General features: G+C 36.4%; 2 protein-coding genes across 2 annotated transcripts in view; one reads left to right on the top strand and one right to left on the bottom strand.

Annotated features, from left to right (window-relative positions):
• Positions 1 to 10,905: 10,905 nt before the first annotated feature.
• LOC107718814 (tumor necrosis factor receptor superfamily member 9-like) lies at positions 10,906 to 15,797 on the top strand. The gene is made up of 9 exons (XM_016526040.1): positions 10,906 to 11,079; positions 12,577 to 12,721; positions 13,533 to 13,649; positions 14,229 to 14,366; positions 14,512 to 14,584; positions 14,679 to 14,746; positions 14,840 to 14,881; positions 15,018 to 15,155; positions 15,259 to 15,797. The coding sequence occupies exons 2-9, from the start codon at positions 12,583 to 12,585 to the stop codon at positions 15,387 to 15,389; spliced, it is 846 nt and encodes a 281-aa protein (XP_016381526.1). The 5' UTR covers positions 10,906 to 11,079; positions 12,577 to 12,582; the 3' UTR covers positions 15,390 to 15,797.
• A 241-nt stretch (positions 15,798 to 16,038) lies between these two features.
• Positions 16,039 to 16,326, bottom strand: part of LOC107718813 (coiled-coil domain-containing protein 50-like) — an 18,317-nt gene continuing 18,029 nt past the window's right edge. Inside the window, exon 14 of the transcript XR_001637455.1 lies at positions 16,039 to 16,050. The gene's annotated coding sequence lies outside the window, so the exon portion shown is untranslated. The remainder of the gene's footprint in view (positions 16,051 to 16,326) is intronic.

Genomic DNA, 16,326 nt, shown 5'->3' on the forward strand with positions numbered 1-16,326 from the left:
CCCCCTCCTTTGACAAGCGCAGTCTGCTCTGATTGGCCAACTGACCCAGTGCATTGTGATTTACTGAAAGTTCTGTCATTTACTCTCATTTATGCACATGTAGAGTTTCTTTCTTCTGTGGAACAAAAAATTACTGTTGTAATTGTTAACTAAATCTATTAAAAATAGTTTTCAGTAATTGAAATGAAGCTGAAATAAAAATATAAATGAATATGAGAAATGTTGCCTTGGAAACAGAATAAATACATTTAAGTTGAAGTCCTAAAATTATTTAAACTAAATAAAAATGGCAATATAGAAATATTAAAATTGAGTCAAATAACAATGACAAATGCACATAATTAATAAATAATAATTATTCTATTAATAAATATAATAATGTAATAATATACATAATAAATATTACTAAAACGTTCAAATTAAAATGAAAACTGAAAATATAAAAATAAAAGCTATTAAAATATTAATAAAATAGTATAATAGCATATAGACAATACTAAAATAACACTGCTATTTTTTATATATATGTTTTTAATCCTGAACATTTTATTCAGAATATCCTGACAACTCTTTTAATTGGAGTGACTAGGGACTGGGGCTGTCAAGCTACAAATTGACCAAAAAAAAAAACAACAACAAAAAACAAAAGTATCATAAAAGTAGTCATAAGAAAAAGGAGATTATCATTTATTAACAGCTTAGCTTTCTGTGGCCAAAATATATCATATGTCTTCAGAAGACGAAATATAGCCCACTATGTTGCATGGACTATACTTTTCTTTTTCTTTTTCTTTTTTTGTAATTTCGGAGCTTGACAGCCTGTCCCCATTCACTTCTATTATATGCAAAGGAACGAACAGGATATTTAAAAAAAAAAAATTACTTTTTTGTTAAACAGAAGAGAGAAGATATTTGGGGGGGAAAAAACAAGAGTGAGCAAATGACAGATTTTTCATGTTTAGGTCAACTCTTTCTTTAAAGGAGTACTTAACTTCCAGAATGAAAATTCTGTCATCATTCACTCACCCTCCACTTGTTCCAAACCTGTATGAGTTTCTTTCTTCTGTTGAACACAAAAGAAGATATTTTGAAAAATGTTGGTATCTGAACAGTTGATGGGCACCATTGACTTCCATAGTAGGAAAAAAAATACTATGGAAGTTAGTGGTGCCCATCAACTGGATACTAACATTTTTCAAAATATATTTTTTGTGTTCAATAGAAGAAATAAACTTTCTTGAGTAAATGACAGAATTTTCATTCTGGAAGTGAACTACTCCTTTAACGTTGATTCAATGTTTTTTCAATCATAGAAAGATACTAAAAAAAAAAAAAAGCACAACTGCAGAGTTAATTTAGACTCTGACACAAAAACTACAGTACTGCAGTAGCAGCACAAGATAACACAACTAATAAGCTTTTAACAAGAATGTCAGACTGTCTGCTTCTTATACGCAGCTGCTCTACACTTTGCACAAGTTACAAGCCAGAAAACTGGCATGACAGCTCTTGAAACAGTCTGTACTTTTAAATGTATCCATGCGGTGGATGCTTTTTTTTCTTACACCGTTGCATTTGACTTTACATTCACAGAGTCATAACCCTGTTGACAATCAGACATTATAACATCATAATGTCCCTAAACATTGTTGAATTTATTGTCTTGTGAGGCTACAACTCAAAATTCCCTCATTAGCTTGATAGCATGTTAAGCTATCGTTAAATAAATGCTTGGACGTGTTCATTTTAGACTCATTGTTGCCAAATGTTGCAAAAATATCCGTCATGAACTCTAAATGTACATGATACATTTTAACAATAACAAACAGGTGCTTTTCATAGAGTCCGTGAACTGACTGTTCAGATGTCACCAGTTGTCTTAGCATTTACCACTGTATTACGAACGTCACTGTACAGTTAATGCAGTAGAGTGGTAGTAGGCCCTGTAAGTTATAACATAAATATTAAAACAGGCAGATAGGCTAACCAAAGTCCCTTGAAAATCAGTGAGTCATGATTTTTGTTCCAAAACAGTTATTTTTATGGAGGAAAGGTCAAATTTACTGGTAAAGCAGTGAGGTGTTGTCTTTGTTCGTAGTGTTCCGTTCCATTAACTGACCTATCTGCCTGAGCCAAAACAGGAAGGAGTAAGAGTTTGTCAAGCACTTTTGAAATGTAACTTTTGGGCCCTTTAGAATAAAACACTGATTGCAGTGAAAGCTGTTTGCTTTTTTGTTTCTTCACGAAAGAGGAATAATAAATTGTAAATATGATAACATAAATATATTATATAAATATATATGAAACTGAGAAAATAAACTTTTAAGTATTAAGAAGTGGCCAGCCATTGTCTTGAAGTTGTTTTTTTCTTTATTCATGAACACAGCTTGTTACAAAAGTAGCTTATTTTGGTCTACTGTCTGGCACCATCAGGTCTCCAGTATTTGCTATTTGGCAGAAAACATTGGCGTGTCTGGTAAAAGCTTAGGGCGGTGATATCATTTTTCATTATCTGTGTTTTGTCTGCATGATTTGTGCTGCCAAAACGCGGATCATTTTCAAAGAATAGATGTCTCCTTGTCTACTCATAATTGTCCTGTACGCCCATGATTATACAATTTTTTTTTAGACAAGCTCTGTGTTGTGTCTGCGTATGTGGTGTTATGAAACTTGTGAGAAGATATCATTTTTACATCTCTGAAGCACAGTTTCTGATGGGGATCATATCTCCAGAGTTTAGCTGGAGTAGTAAAACAACATATATTCCACGTTGAACCAATGATCAGAAAAGTTTTTCAAAACTAAACTTCATACCAAAACTTCAGACAGAAATCTATTCTGAATAACTGGCAGTGTTGAACACATTCTTGACATCAATTGACATTATGTTTTCCCAAATATAAATAATAAATTATATACCTTAAGTCATAAAGTCATATAGTGAAGATTAATAAAGTGTGTGTACTGTAGTGCAGGCCATATATACACTCACTGGCCACTTTATTAGGTGCACCTGTTCAATTGCTTGGTAACACAAATTGCTAATCAGCCAATCGCATGGCAGCAACTCAATGCATTTAGGCATCTAGATGTGGTGAAGACGGCTTGCTGAAGTTCAAACCGAGCATCAGAATGGGGAAGAAAGGGGATTTAAGTGACTTTGAACGTGGAATGGTTGTTGGTGCCTATATATATATATATATATAAAAAATCACCCCCTTTTAAATTAATCACATTTTGTTGCTTTGCTGACTGAAATGAAGATGGACACAGTTTTTGTCAGAATCGCTGAGTTGGAAACAGAATCACCCCCCTCCTAAAAATTACTTGTAAACTCAATCAGGTGGAGCTAATCAGCTTCTCAATGGCACACAAAGCCATTTGACTTTCAACTGTGATCAGCTGTGGTCATTTTGATTAGCTCAGCATGAAAAGAGCTTTCTTGGAGCGTTTCAGTCCTTGGTAGTGCAACTGAAGCAAACAATCAACTATGGGTGGCAAGGCACTGTCAAAAGATCTCCGGGATAAAGTTGTGGACAGGCACAAGTCAAGAGATGGATACAAAAAAATTCAAAGGCTTTATCAATGCCTACAAGCACAGTGAAGTCTATTATTAAGAAGTGGACGGTATTTGGTACAACACAGACCCTCCCTGGATCAGGACAATCTCTCCAAACTGGATGAAAGAGCCAGAAGGAAACTGGTCAGAGAGGCTAACAAGAGGCCTACAGCAACTCTGAAGCAGTTGCAGGAAATTACTGGTTGTGTCAAAGCAGCTTTACATAATCAAACAGGAAAATAGTTTGTCGATGTAAGAAGACAATAAAAGAGTCATTTTTCAGCTAAAGTCAGTTCATTGATGATTCAGTGAGTTCATCATCCAGTTCAGTTCTCTTCTAATAGTGTGTGTGCAATCAGTCAAGCGTGCCCAACTAAGCAAGCCAAAGGTGACAGTGGCAAGGAACCAAAACTCTATCGGTGACAGAATGGAGAAAAAACTTTGGGAGAAACCAGGCTCAGTTGGGGGCCAGCTCTCCTCTGGCCAGACAAAACCAGCATGGCGTGGTTTAATTCCAGGCTGTAACACAGGTGCAGAGATCTTGTCTGTTCATCATCCAGTTCAGTTCTCTTCTAATAGTGTGTGTGCAATCAGTCAAGCGTGCCCAACTAAGCAAGCCAAAGGTGACAGTGGCAAGGAACCAAAACTCTATCGGTGACAGAATGGAGAAAAAACTTTGGGAGAAACCAGGCTCAGTTGGGGGCCAGCTCTCCTCTGGCCAGACAAAACCAGCACGGCGTGGTTTAATTCCAGGCTGTAACACAGGTGCAGAGATCTTGTCTGTTTCCGGTGGTGTTGTGTCGTCGACAAGGTCTTCGCAGGGGATCTGTCTCTGGGGCACATCTAGTTGACGTGGTCTCCGCTGGCATTCAGGGCTGTAGAGGTCGTCTCTAGGTGCTGATCCACCATCTGGACTGGATACAGACTGGATCTGGGTGGCTACGGTGACCTCGGAATAAGAATAAGGGTACATCGTATGTTATGGGAAGTGTTCCCGCATGCATTGTCACATGCATTGTGTGCATTTGACAAAAATATCACAAATTCTCCACAAATGTGGCTTGTATGGAAAAAGCCACTCCTCAAGAAAGGCCACATGCAGTCACAACTGAGCTTTGCCAAAACGCATCTTGAAGATTCAGAGGCAGATGAGACTAAAACTGAATTATTTGGCCACAACACCAAACGATATGCCTGGCGGAAACCCAATACAGCTCACCATCCAAATAACCGCATTCCTACAGTAAAGCATGGAGGTGCTGATATCCTGTATGGGGGTGTTTCTCTGCAGCAGGGACTGGAGCACTTGTCAGGATAGAAGGAAAAATGGATGGGGCAAAATACCTTTAAATTCTTGAGGTAAATTTGCTGCCCTCTGCCAGAAAATTGTCAATGGGAAGAAGGTTTACCTTCCAACATGACAATGAGCCAAAGCACTCAGCAAAACTGACCACAGTGGCTAAAGGAGAAAAGGTGAATATCCTTGCATGGCCTAGTCAGAGCCCAGACCTAAACCACATTGAAAATCTCTGGAATGACATGAAGACTGCAGTCCACAAACTGTCACCATCAAATTTAACTGAACTTGAGAAGTTCTGCAAAGAAGAGTGGACAAATATTACAAAGTCTAGATGTGCTAAGTTAGTAGAGACATATACCAACAGACTAAAGGTTGTAATTAAAGCAAAGGTGGTTCAACAAAATACTGACACAAGGGGGTGATCCTTTTTCAATTCAGTGATTCTGTTTTATTTTTTTCTGACATATTGGTGTTATATCTTTCACTTGGATGTTATAAGTTAAGGATAAAACAAAAACTGTCCATCTTCATTTCAGGCTGCAAAGCAACAAAATGTGATTATTTTAAAGGGGGGTGATTCTTTTTCTATACCCACTGTATGCATGTATATAATACAATTTCTTATACAGCTCTCTGGAATACTTGATTCTGATTGGTTAGTTGTGACATTCCAAGGTTATTCCCTGATAACAATCGTCCTCATTAGCAATGCCATCCGAGTATTTGAGGCCAGCACTTTTTTCACGTCTCACATATTACACTGCCACCCTCTCTATGGTTTCATTCAAACGCAGCTGCTTTCTTTGTTGTGTATCTTTGTTTTGTACACTGTAATGGATTTAAGCTAATAAACAGGTTTTATTATGATTTTAAAATGCTTTTATTCTCAAGTAACATTGTATGTCCTCGTCTTTATTTATGTGGTGAAAAGCTGTGTAATTAGTGATTTGACTGTACATTATGCCTTAAATGTCCATCTCGTCTGAAATTCACCTAGGCATAAAGCTGTTTGTTAGGAACTGTTTATCTTTGCGGAAGCTTTGAGTTTGAAGAGCTAAAAAAATCTTTCAACTTAAATCAATATTTTGTGTCTAATTAACGTACATTATCCCTTACCTATTGTATTGTAGCATCACACACACACACACACAGACAATTCTCTATGTCTACTTTAAGGATTTGTGTGAAAATCGAATTATGTTTTGGGTCATATTGGGTCAACTATTTTTTTTATATTGTCCCACCTCATAAAAGCTTTTTTGAAGAGAATGTTTGATGGTAAGTCTGAGACACAGTGTTCTGAAACACTTACTGGCATATATACAGATGTTTTTTCCCTGCTATGTGTAAGACATTTGCATGAGTGTGCCCTGCTCTGACTCTGACACTACTGCTGCTTCTCAGTATGAGGAAGTGAGCTTTTAACATTTAAGCCCCTTGACTGTATTTTTCACAGAAAGTAAACAAAATGCTTATCACTTAAAAGGGTTGGTAAGTGTCAAGTGGAAAGAACAGATACCTAGATACTTAACCTTGGTGTGACACACACTGATGTATATCTCTGAGTCTTAGCAACGTGTGTGTAATATGTGCTGAGTCTGATGCCTGTTTTTTTTTGTTTTTTTCTCTGGCCACTTATAATGACGTCCAGACAGGTTCTTAAGTGAGTTGAGCTGCAAATGACGCGTTTGGTGTGGGCTGACAATGTCATTTAATCTTCCAATGAAAAGGTCAGTGTGGGTGTGTGTGATGTGGTAATGTAGGTGTATGTGCCAGATCATCACTAACTTTCTTTTTTAGTTAATTATATGACATAATAGCAATTTAGAATAGCACTACTGAATTTAGGTTATTTTTTATACAAAACTAATGGGGAAAAACAGTGTTTCAGTGACGATGTCTGGAAGTATTATCACTTTTGTTATTGGATATGAAAATTAGTGGATGTTTAGATTAAATGCTCCTTTAATTATGAAGGCTGCACCTCTGGGGTATGTTTAAATGCAAATTGGTAGAAAATTGTGACAATAGTGCAACTACCAGGCCGCTGTGAAATTAATAGAAGTGATAGAGCTGTTTAGCCACATCTCATTAAAAGACAATGCCATTTCTCTCAAGTTAGTGGCAACTATGGCCCAGTACCTAAAACATATATTTTTCAAAGGATCTGTCATTTCACTTGCAATTATTTCAATCTTTTTTTTTTTTTTGCAATTATTTTCAGTGGTGAATTTCGAGGGGGGACTACATGGTATGTGTGTTGGAGCAGGGTTTAATCTAAACTCTGCAGGGCTCCGGCCCTCCAGGAATTGAGTTTGACACCCCAATCTTAAGCAATTTTAAAACCAAGGGAGACCACAGACATGAAGACAGTTTCAACTGATTTTTTACCTTATAATCCTCTGAACGCGTACACTAGATGATGCGACCAGACCGCAAGATCACACACTTGTCGATTTCACAGTGACACGTGATCTCACTGAGATTTGCAAGATCAAACGTGACTAGAGTATGGAAGGCCAAAACACGTGAATTTTAACACGTCAACAACACGTTAAATATGCATATTTAGCGTGGATTTCACGCGTTAAATACATGTTGTTTGCATGTGAAAAATTAGTGCGTTAAACACGCATATTCAACACGTATATAACATGTTAAATACGCGTAAAATACACATTAAAAAACAGTTTGAATGGGTCAATGTCATTGGCTGCTGAAGACTTGGGTCAAACCATTTCTGTGAGCTTAGGGGGGTGTACGATTCATAGACTAGGCTACCACCATTTCACATGCTATAGATCAGTTTATTCAGCCTAATTTTTCTCCACTCATGCCTTTTTTTAAATAAACACATTTGTGGGCATTCTAGCTTTAACAGTGATCAAACTTAAGTTAGCATTAAAGTTACAGTGGAGGTAAGCAAAAAATGGTTATACAGTTGAAATATAATTTTAGACCAGCTCCAACTCTAATCCAGCTAATCAAGCTCTTCAGGACAGTGGCCTTCCAGGAACTGAGTTTGACACCCCTGCCCTATAAAGTCATTAGAACATAGACAGCACATACGTTGCATAATCATTCACAGCTCTAAAACAACATGAGGCTGGTTTTGTGAATAGAAAGTCTGTTGTACTGTAGGTCTATTGTACATGACCTGTACAGCCAATGCCAATGACACTGACCCGTTCAAACTGGTTTTTAACGTGCATTTCACGCGTATTTAACGCGTTGATTTTTCATGCACAAACAACATGTATTTAACACGTGAAATAAGCGTATTTAACGTGTTGTTAATGTGTTAAAATTCACGTGTGTTGGCCCTTTTGGCCTTCCACACTAGAGAAGAGACAAACACATGGAGGACAATCAGCATTGTCAGCGGTCTCTCCTGGCAAGCGTTCGGTTGTACAGTGAAAAACAAAATAGAAAAAAATTTTTATTTGGGTGATGTTCTTTCTCAGTACTCTACTTTCGTAGCATGTTTGTGGCTGCCTAGTTTCAGCTATAGAAGCATGCAACATCTGGTAGGTGACACTTGTTCACTCTCATTGGCTATCGGGGGTATCATGTCAGAGGCAGCCCGATCAAGATTCGTAAATATCAAACATGCTTTATTTGAGTTCGGGGATGTTACACCTCGATCTGGAGCAGTAAAATAATCGCAATGACACCACACAATAGAGGATTTTTTGGACAAAAAAAAAAGTTTGCGACAAGCCTCGAATCGGGACACCGGGTGAAAATCGGGCATAAAATCAGCCTTAAAATCTTCAAGTGTGTGGTCAGGCTTACTGAACAGAGCGTGAAAGCAGACTGCTTTAGTTAAATTATCTGTGATTTTGCCAAAAACCTGAACATCTTACTTTAATGGATAAAGCTGTGTTTGCCTACCTGAAAAGATCCAGGTCTTAATGTAAATGCTGTCTAAAAATAATGTAGTCTAGCCTGAAAAGACCTCGCATTTCTGTTAATGAGACATATAGATTGAAAATGGTATCATAACCTAACACACTTGCACAAGCACGCATCATATCCAAAAACGCACACTGTAATCGAGAAATAGATGCCAGATTTTGCACACGCAGTGCATGTCTGTGTTTGCGCTATGGAGAGCATTATAGGTTTCTATTTACAACGCGTTCTAGCAGCATTGGGCAGTGTAGCCAGTCACAGACATATCTGTTGATTTCTTGAACGCATTGCCAATCAGAGGTGTTTAAGTTAATCAAAAACACTGTTTTTTTTCCAGTGCTGAGTTGTCTCATTATAAAATGATGAATTATTTACATGATGTAAACAAGAGATTCATTGTGTAGTGTAGAGCTTCATTCATTATAAAAGAAGTTTGTGAGTTTGCCATGAACTGAGATGAGTGACAGCTTTTCAATGATTCTAAAGAGAGTTTGCACATGTGATATTGATTTTATACAACAGTTCAATAAACAATAAGTTAATATTACGTGACTTAGATTTTAGGAACATTGCTGTCTGACTTTGCTCTATTTCATCATCGAAAATAGGTCCAAACAAAGTCACAGCTGCTGCTGCACAACTCCAATAAGCAAACACAGCAGTGTTTTGTTTATGAATTAATGTGCGTATTTGAATGAATCCAGTGAGTCAATGATTCAATTACCATAAAGACAGTCGCTTAGTTTATGAATGAATCAGCCGTTTGAATGAATCGATTGAATGATTCAGTGACAAAGACAAGTGACTTACCACCACCTACTAGCAGTTTTATTTTAATTTAAAAGCATAATTTCAGTTATTTAAATCATTTAATATTTCTATATTCAGAACTTTATATTTAAAAAAAATTATCTCATAACATTGTTATTATAAATTTAAATGCATTCGTGCCACCTCTGAGCCTCATTAAACACTGTAAATATACCTAAATACCACTTTTGTGTTCTTCCATGCACCTCTGTAGCGCAAAGATAAATTTGATTGGTAACTTATTCTTCCTGATTGTGTCTTATTATTCTAATTCAATTAATTTTTTCATAATTTTTTAAAAAGAGGTTTCAGATGTTATCTGTAATGTTTATGGGTATTTCGGGCAGGATAATGTTAAGTTGGGTGTATCTGCCATCTGCTGCACACTTACACAGGTAATTGACCAAATATAAAATGTTCCTTTGACCGCAATTACGGGATTGTAAAAAGCGTTTACGTCTTAATGGAACTCCTAATTACAATTTGTAAAATGGTAATTTCCTGAGAGCTACGACTTGTAGGCTACCACCTAAACGCTGATTTTGACCGCTTTAGTTTTCCAACTCGCCATAATAACGTTGTTCTGTTTCCGGTGGTAAAAACAGCCAGGATTTAAGTTCACGAGGAAATTGGTTAACCTTTTACAGGTAGGCTATGTGTTGGTTTGTGCTTTAATATGTATTAACTCATTAGGCCTATTACAATGTTTTAAAACTATGGTATCGTTTTATTGTTGTGTTAGTTGACGCTAGATAGCCTGTTTGTGAAATGTGGCTTTTGGTTTGCCAAGTTTTGCATTGCTGACTACTACAAAAAGTGTCTTGTACAAATTACTTTTATGTTCATTAAAATGCTTTCATTACCATATAACACGCTTGTCTTGTTTTGTTTATGGGTATATTTCCTTGTGTTACCGTAAAAAGAAAGAAAGCAAGCAAGCAAGCAAGCAGCAGCAGCTAAAGAGTCGCGTCCAGGGACAATGACAAATCACCGGATTCTTGAAAGTATTATATGGAACTTTGGTTGCCATATAATATATTCCTAGCCTCCTTCAAACTCCATTCCAAAGCCAGGAGTAAAAAGGAAATATTTTAAATATAGGCTTAGCAGGAGGTCGAAAACGCTGTGCAGCGGAGTTTCTAAATGTGGATGACATAGCAAATAGTTTATGCTGCTTCCTTCGGACAGCATTGAGTCATGATGCGTCACTAACCAGTTTACGTGACTAGTTGGCAAAAAAGTACAAACTACGTTGTTTCGCTGTTAACGCTTTATATAGCGACATGAAATATGTGAGGAGAAAAACATGCGGCCACTCACGCCGATGAAATGGAAGTCACTCAGAGGAGAGCGAGGCAACGTGTGAGCTAAAAGCCCCTCCTACTGGTAATGTGACAACGCTTTTGTGAATTTTGTGATCTTTAAATCAAGAGCAAGTGGAAATTCTGATCTTATTGCGCGTTTGCTTCGAGTCAGGACCACTACACTCAAAACAGTAAGAATATTATTTACTTGTGACTATTTATTAATACGAATCATATAGATAATTGTAACTTTTATTTTCTATGCTACATCTAAAAATATTTGTGGATTTTAGAAGTTCATTGAGACTTTGTTTTACATCACCGTTCACTGCTGACAAAGAGTTGAATGAATTGATGAAGGAATTACACTTTTAATTATTATTAATAATAATATATCAATATTTTGTCTATTTTTTAAATAGTGTTTTATACAATAGAGATTGTTTCAAAGCAGCTTCACATTATTAAACAGGAAAGTAACAGAATAATTGAGGCAAACTTCAAAAATGTGCCAAATCCAAATTCTGCTATAAAGCAGCTGTAGCAAAACAATAGGTTGATTATTCAGCACCAGTCAGTTCAGTGTTGGTTCAGTTCAGTTCAATGACTGTGTAAAGAAAGTTGATTTATTATGTTAAGCAGCTCTGCTGAAGACAGTAGTGTTGTTATAAATAAATAATTATACCCTCCTGGGACCCAGGCATAGACTTTTGTCCTCTGTAAAGGGCATTATAATTTAGTGAATTTCTCTGAGACCATACATGCCACAGTTTTAATGATGTTCTGGATGTTTTTAAGTTCTGCATGTCCTGTACAGAGCACATTTAAGGCTTTTTAGAGATATCTAATGTTTGGAGGTTTGATAATATACACACCCTCTGCTTGGTCTTTAAATATGTCTGATATTGACAGAATGATCAGATTTAGCACTCTTAGGGAAATATGATAATGTTTTGTAATTATCTTTTAAATCTGACAAATTTGCAAATTGTTTGTTATAAATAAACATCTCAGAAAAATGTTATGGGCTTTCAAACCGGAATATGACTTTTGTTATAATTTTCATACATGTCTTCTGTAGAGGACACCAGGACAAACATCATGTTAATCAGGCATTTTGGGGAGACACAACAAGTCAATAGGGAAAGAAATTATTGATCAATATTCCTATGAAATAGGAGATATTTGAAAATGTTGGCAAGTTATTACTCCCATTATTACACTTCTTTTTTCATTACGGTTTGCCCCAAGAACACATTAACATGCAAATTAGGTGCAATGTATAGATACATTGTATAGAATGGGAATACCCATTTATGGACATTTTATGCACATATTCCATGAAGTTTAGTTGATTGGTGAATGAAAAAAGAAAACATTGTTTTTGCCTATACGTGCCTTTTCATGTCTATTTATTTTTTTGAATAACTTGGGCTAGTCCTGGCGTCCTCTACAAAGGACATAAAATAAAATATGAATAAATATATATTTTTTCAAAACTGTTTTTTCTCCATTTGTTTCTTATGCTCCAACCAATGGAATGGCATGAAAATCAACAAAATTCACAAAACGTTTTTTTTTTTTTCTGGTTCTCAGGAGGATTATATTGTATTATATCACATAAACGGTTCATTAATAATGGCTTAATGATTTTTCTTAGTTGTTAAATTGTTTTATTTCTTGCGCAGGAACAAATGATGGCTGCTTCCCGAGGACTTCCAAGGATTTTGCTAATATTCAGTTTAGTACTGAACAGCACTATAGGTGCTGACACTGGCTGTGATGACTGGACTCTTAATGGAAATGATGTCTGCTGCAAGAGATGCAAGCCAGGTACAGAGACATTAACTGACAGCAATGTACTATTATCTAGTACCTAACAAGATATTTTCAACTTTTATGAAGGTACGATTTCATGATTTACCACTTTAAAAACAATTTATTGGAATATCGAAAATGCCAAACAGCGGATTACACATGAGTGACCAAGTGAAGGAAGTTTCAGATCATTTTGAAAGTGTCATGAAAAGGATGTGGTTTAGCACTCAAAGGGAAATCCTTGAAGTGTTCTATCATTGCATAAAGATGATTAGATCATCCTTAGAGAACCCAAAGGGTTGTCCCGGAAATCTTACTGTAAATAAGGAGTTCTGTGAAGCTTGCTTGAAAGGTCCAGTTTCAAACATTCTGCCATATTCACAAGACAATTGAGACTCAGTGGATGTCATTCTCTATTAGCAGCAACTGTCCCTATGTTTTTGGATTTATCATTCCAGATAAGCAGATGTTATTTTGCATGACGTTAAACATACAGTGGAACTAAAATGTAAATATTTTAATATTATCAGATGAAAAGGTTGAACTTTAGTTTGTTCTATATTTTTTCCCAAATCCTAAAACATTTTTTATTGCTGTGTTTTTAAAGAGATGGGGGGGGGGAAATCCCCCCTCTGACTTTTGGACACCCTTTTGTGATCAGTGCTGAAGTCGTGAAAGTGAAAGTGAAAATGAAGTGACGTGTGGCCAAGTATGGTGACCCATACTCGGAATTTGTGCTCTGCATTTAACCCATCCATGCGTCTGTAAGAATCAAATGTGTATGAGTTTCAATGGCCATGCTAAAAGTTGCTGCTTGTGGTTACAGGGAACCGCTTGGTGGAGAGTTGTGGAAGAGACCCAGAAAAGCTCTGTATCCCCTGTGAACCTGACACTTACATAACCAGTCATGAATTCCACTGTTTGAGATGTACCCAGTGCATAGGTATGATCCAGTTTTACATCCTCATTGCCATTTTAGTTAAGTAAATGAAAATTTAAGGCTATGAGATAAATGATTTTATTTATCTGCATCATCATAAGCTTTGATATGTGCTTCACACTGAGTACATAATGCATATATAACATCATACTGAGTAAGCATTAATCTTTCTGTTACATGTTGGAATTTGTGCTCTGCATTTAACCCATCCATGCGTCTGTAAGAATCAAATGTGTATGAGTTTCAATGGCCATGCTAAAAGTTGCTGCTTGTGGTTACAGGGAACCGCTTGGTGGAGAGTTGTGGAAGAGACCCAGAAAAGCTCTGTATCCCCTGTGAACCTGACACTTACATAACCAGTCATGAATTCCACTGTTTGAGATGTACCCAGTGCATAGGTATGATCCAGTTTTACATCCTCATTGCCATTTTAGTTAAGTAAATGAAAATTTAAGGCTATGAGATAAATGATTTTATTTATCTGCATCATCATAAGCTTTGATATGTGCTTCACACTGAGTACATAATGCATATATAACATCATACTGAGTAAGCATTAATCTTTCTGTTACATGTTTACAGGTAAACAGTTTACGCTTAAACCTTGCACTATCAGCAGCGATACCGTATGTGGATGCAAGGCTGGATATCGGTGTGGAAACGACAAATGTTCTTTCTGTGTTACTGAATGCAAGGAGGGGGAGGAGCCAACCAAAGAGCGTAAGAATTTAATTGAACCCCTTTTCTTGACCGTCTCTGATTAATAAGCTCTCAAGCTGTTTAATAGCAAATTGCCTGCTATATTGCTATATATTGCATAATTGCTTATTATTTTCAATTAAATTCTGTAATTTAATGATTGCAGGATCTTGTAGAAAATGTCCAGAGGGAAAATTCAATGATAAAATCCACAGTATGTGCAAAGAATGGAGAAAAAGGTAGAGTACAATTGACTGTTTTTTTTTTAATATATAATTTCTCAGAAATACATTTGTCATAAAAGCCATTCAAACTTTCTTATTCATTCTCTAGTTGTCCTGATGGACAGACTTTGGTCAAAGGAAATGTTACCAGCGACAGTATGTGCACATATTTAGAAGGTAAGAAGTAAATACAGGAGAAGAACATAACTTGGATGGCAAGCAACATACTGCTGCATAATCTCATGTTTTTGTCTACAATTTTTGTTACAGAACCTAAACAAGAACCCTTACCTGTTTTGACAGATAAAAAAGGTAAATGAGAATATCTAGCAAAAAAAAGAACATAGCATCATTGCAGACTTTTTGAGATTGCTCAAGTTAACTGGACTGCATATCTTTCAATATGAATATCAAATTCTAACCTCAAGGATATTTTTGTATCTTCTAGAACCGACTAAATTGCTTCCAGTTTTCATTGCTGCAGGGATGGCAGGGTTGGCTGTCCTTTGTATCATAGCATCAGTGGTTGCATATGTAAAGGCACAAAACAAAACAGAGAAGCCAAAATCCGATACCCCTGACCAAGGTACCATTTAAACCCGTGTGTCCATTTTGTCTTTCTTATATGCCGTTCTTAGAATAAAACTGATAATGTCTGAATTTACAGTATTGTCATTCCTTTCTTTTAGACCGCTCAGATGAGTCCAGGATAATGACTGTTGAGCAAGAAGACTGTAGTTTCCGTCATCCTGAGCAGGAACAGGGTGGCAGCTCAGAGTCCATCAATACACAAGACTCAGAGTCTAAACTCATAGTGTGAGTTCACTGGGACAGCATTAATTTTCTTATCTGACTCTAGCATTGCTTCAAGAACAAGAGGGCACAACCACTAAACATCTACTAAACTGTGAAATACATACTTGACTGGGTGTCTGTCAGCCATTCCAGTTGGTGTATCAGTGATAAATGGGAACAAAATGGGTAGTTTCATTTGTTCTGGAAAACAAAATGAACTTTCACATCAGAGTTTTTAACTTCTGAAGTATAGTGCACCTTAATAACACAGAGATGAGAGGTTGTTAACGTAGGTGTGCAGTAGCAGACAATATGTCAACACTTTTATGAGAGTAGGCGTCATCTACTGGCGCTTGCGTCACATTTTCAGGTCAAAGCCCTCTTGAAATACCCTGGTGGGCTTCCCCACTTTTCTGTTTAAAACAGCACCTTTAAAAAAAAAAAAAAAAAAGCTCTTTGGACCAAGAACAAAGTGGACAACAGAAGAACAACAAAAAGACTGTTTTAAATGGCATGTTTGCACTTTAACTATTTTTAATTAATAGTTATATGTCTAATTGTTTATATATATATATATATATATTTTAATCTATGTCTGGAAATCAGCAGAGCGAGCAGAGTATTGTTTGGTAAATGTGGTTGACCATGTCATGTAGGAAGTGAACTGCCGAAACTAAACATTTGACCTCAAGATTTATTTTTTTTTGCATTTTACTGTTTTGTACATATTAGGATTTAAAAATAAGTACAATTGTCAACTCAGGCCATTCTAAACCCTGGGTTTACAAAATCATGACTTGTTGCTTTTCATTCATTCACAGTTCAGTGTTCACTGTAGGAATTTACTCTGAGAATTAGGTTTCAACTCGGTTTCACATGCTACATTTGTAAATCCTGGGTTAAAATTCTTATTTTCATATTTGCGTTGTCAATTATCATTGACTGGATAACCTGTTTAAATA

This window comes from Sinocyclocheilus rhinocerous, unplaced genomic scaffold (assembly GCF_001515625.1).
Source record: "Sinocyclocheilus rhinocerous isolate Xijiao unplaced genomic scaffold, SAMN03320098_v1.1 scaffold2017, whole genome shotgun sequence".
NCBI classification, from domain to species: Eukaryota; Metazoa; Chordata; class Actinopteri; order Cypriniformes; family Cyprinidae; genus Sinocyclocheilus; species Sinocyclocheilus rhinocerous.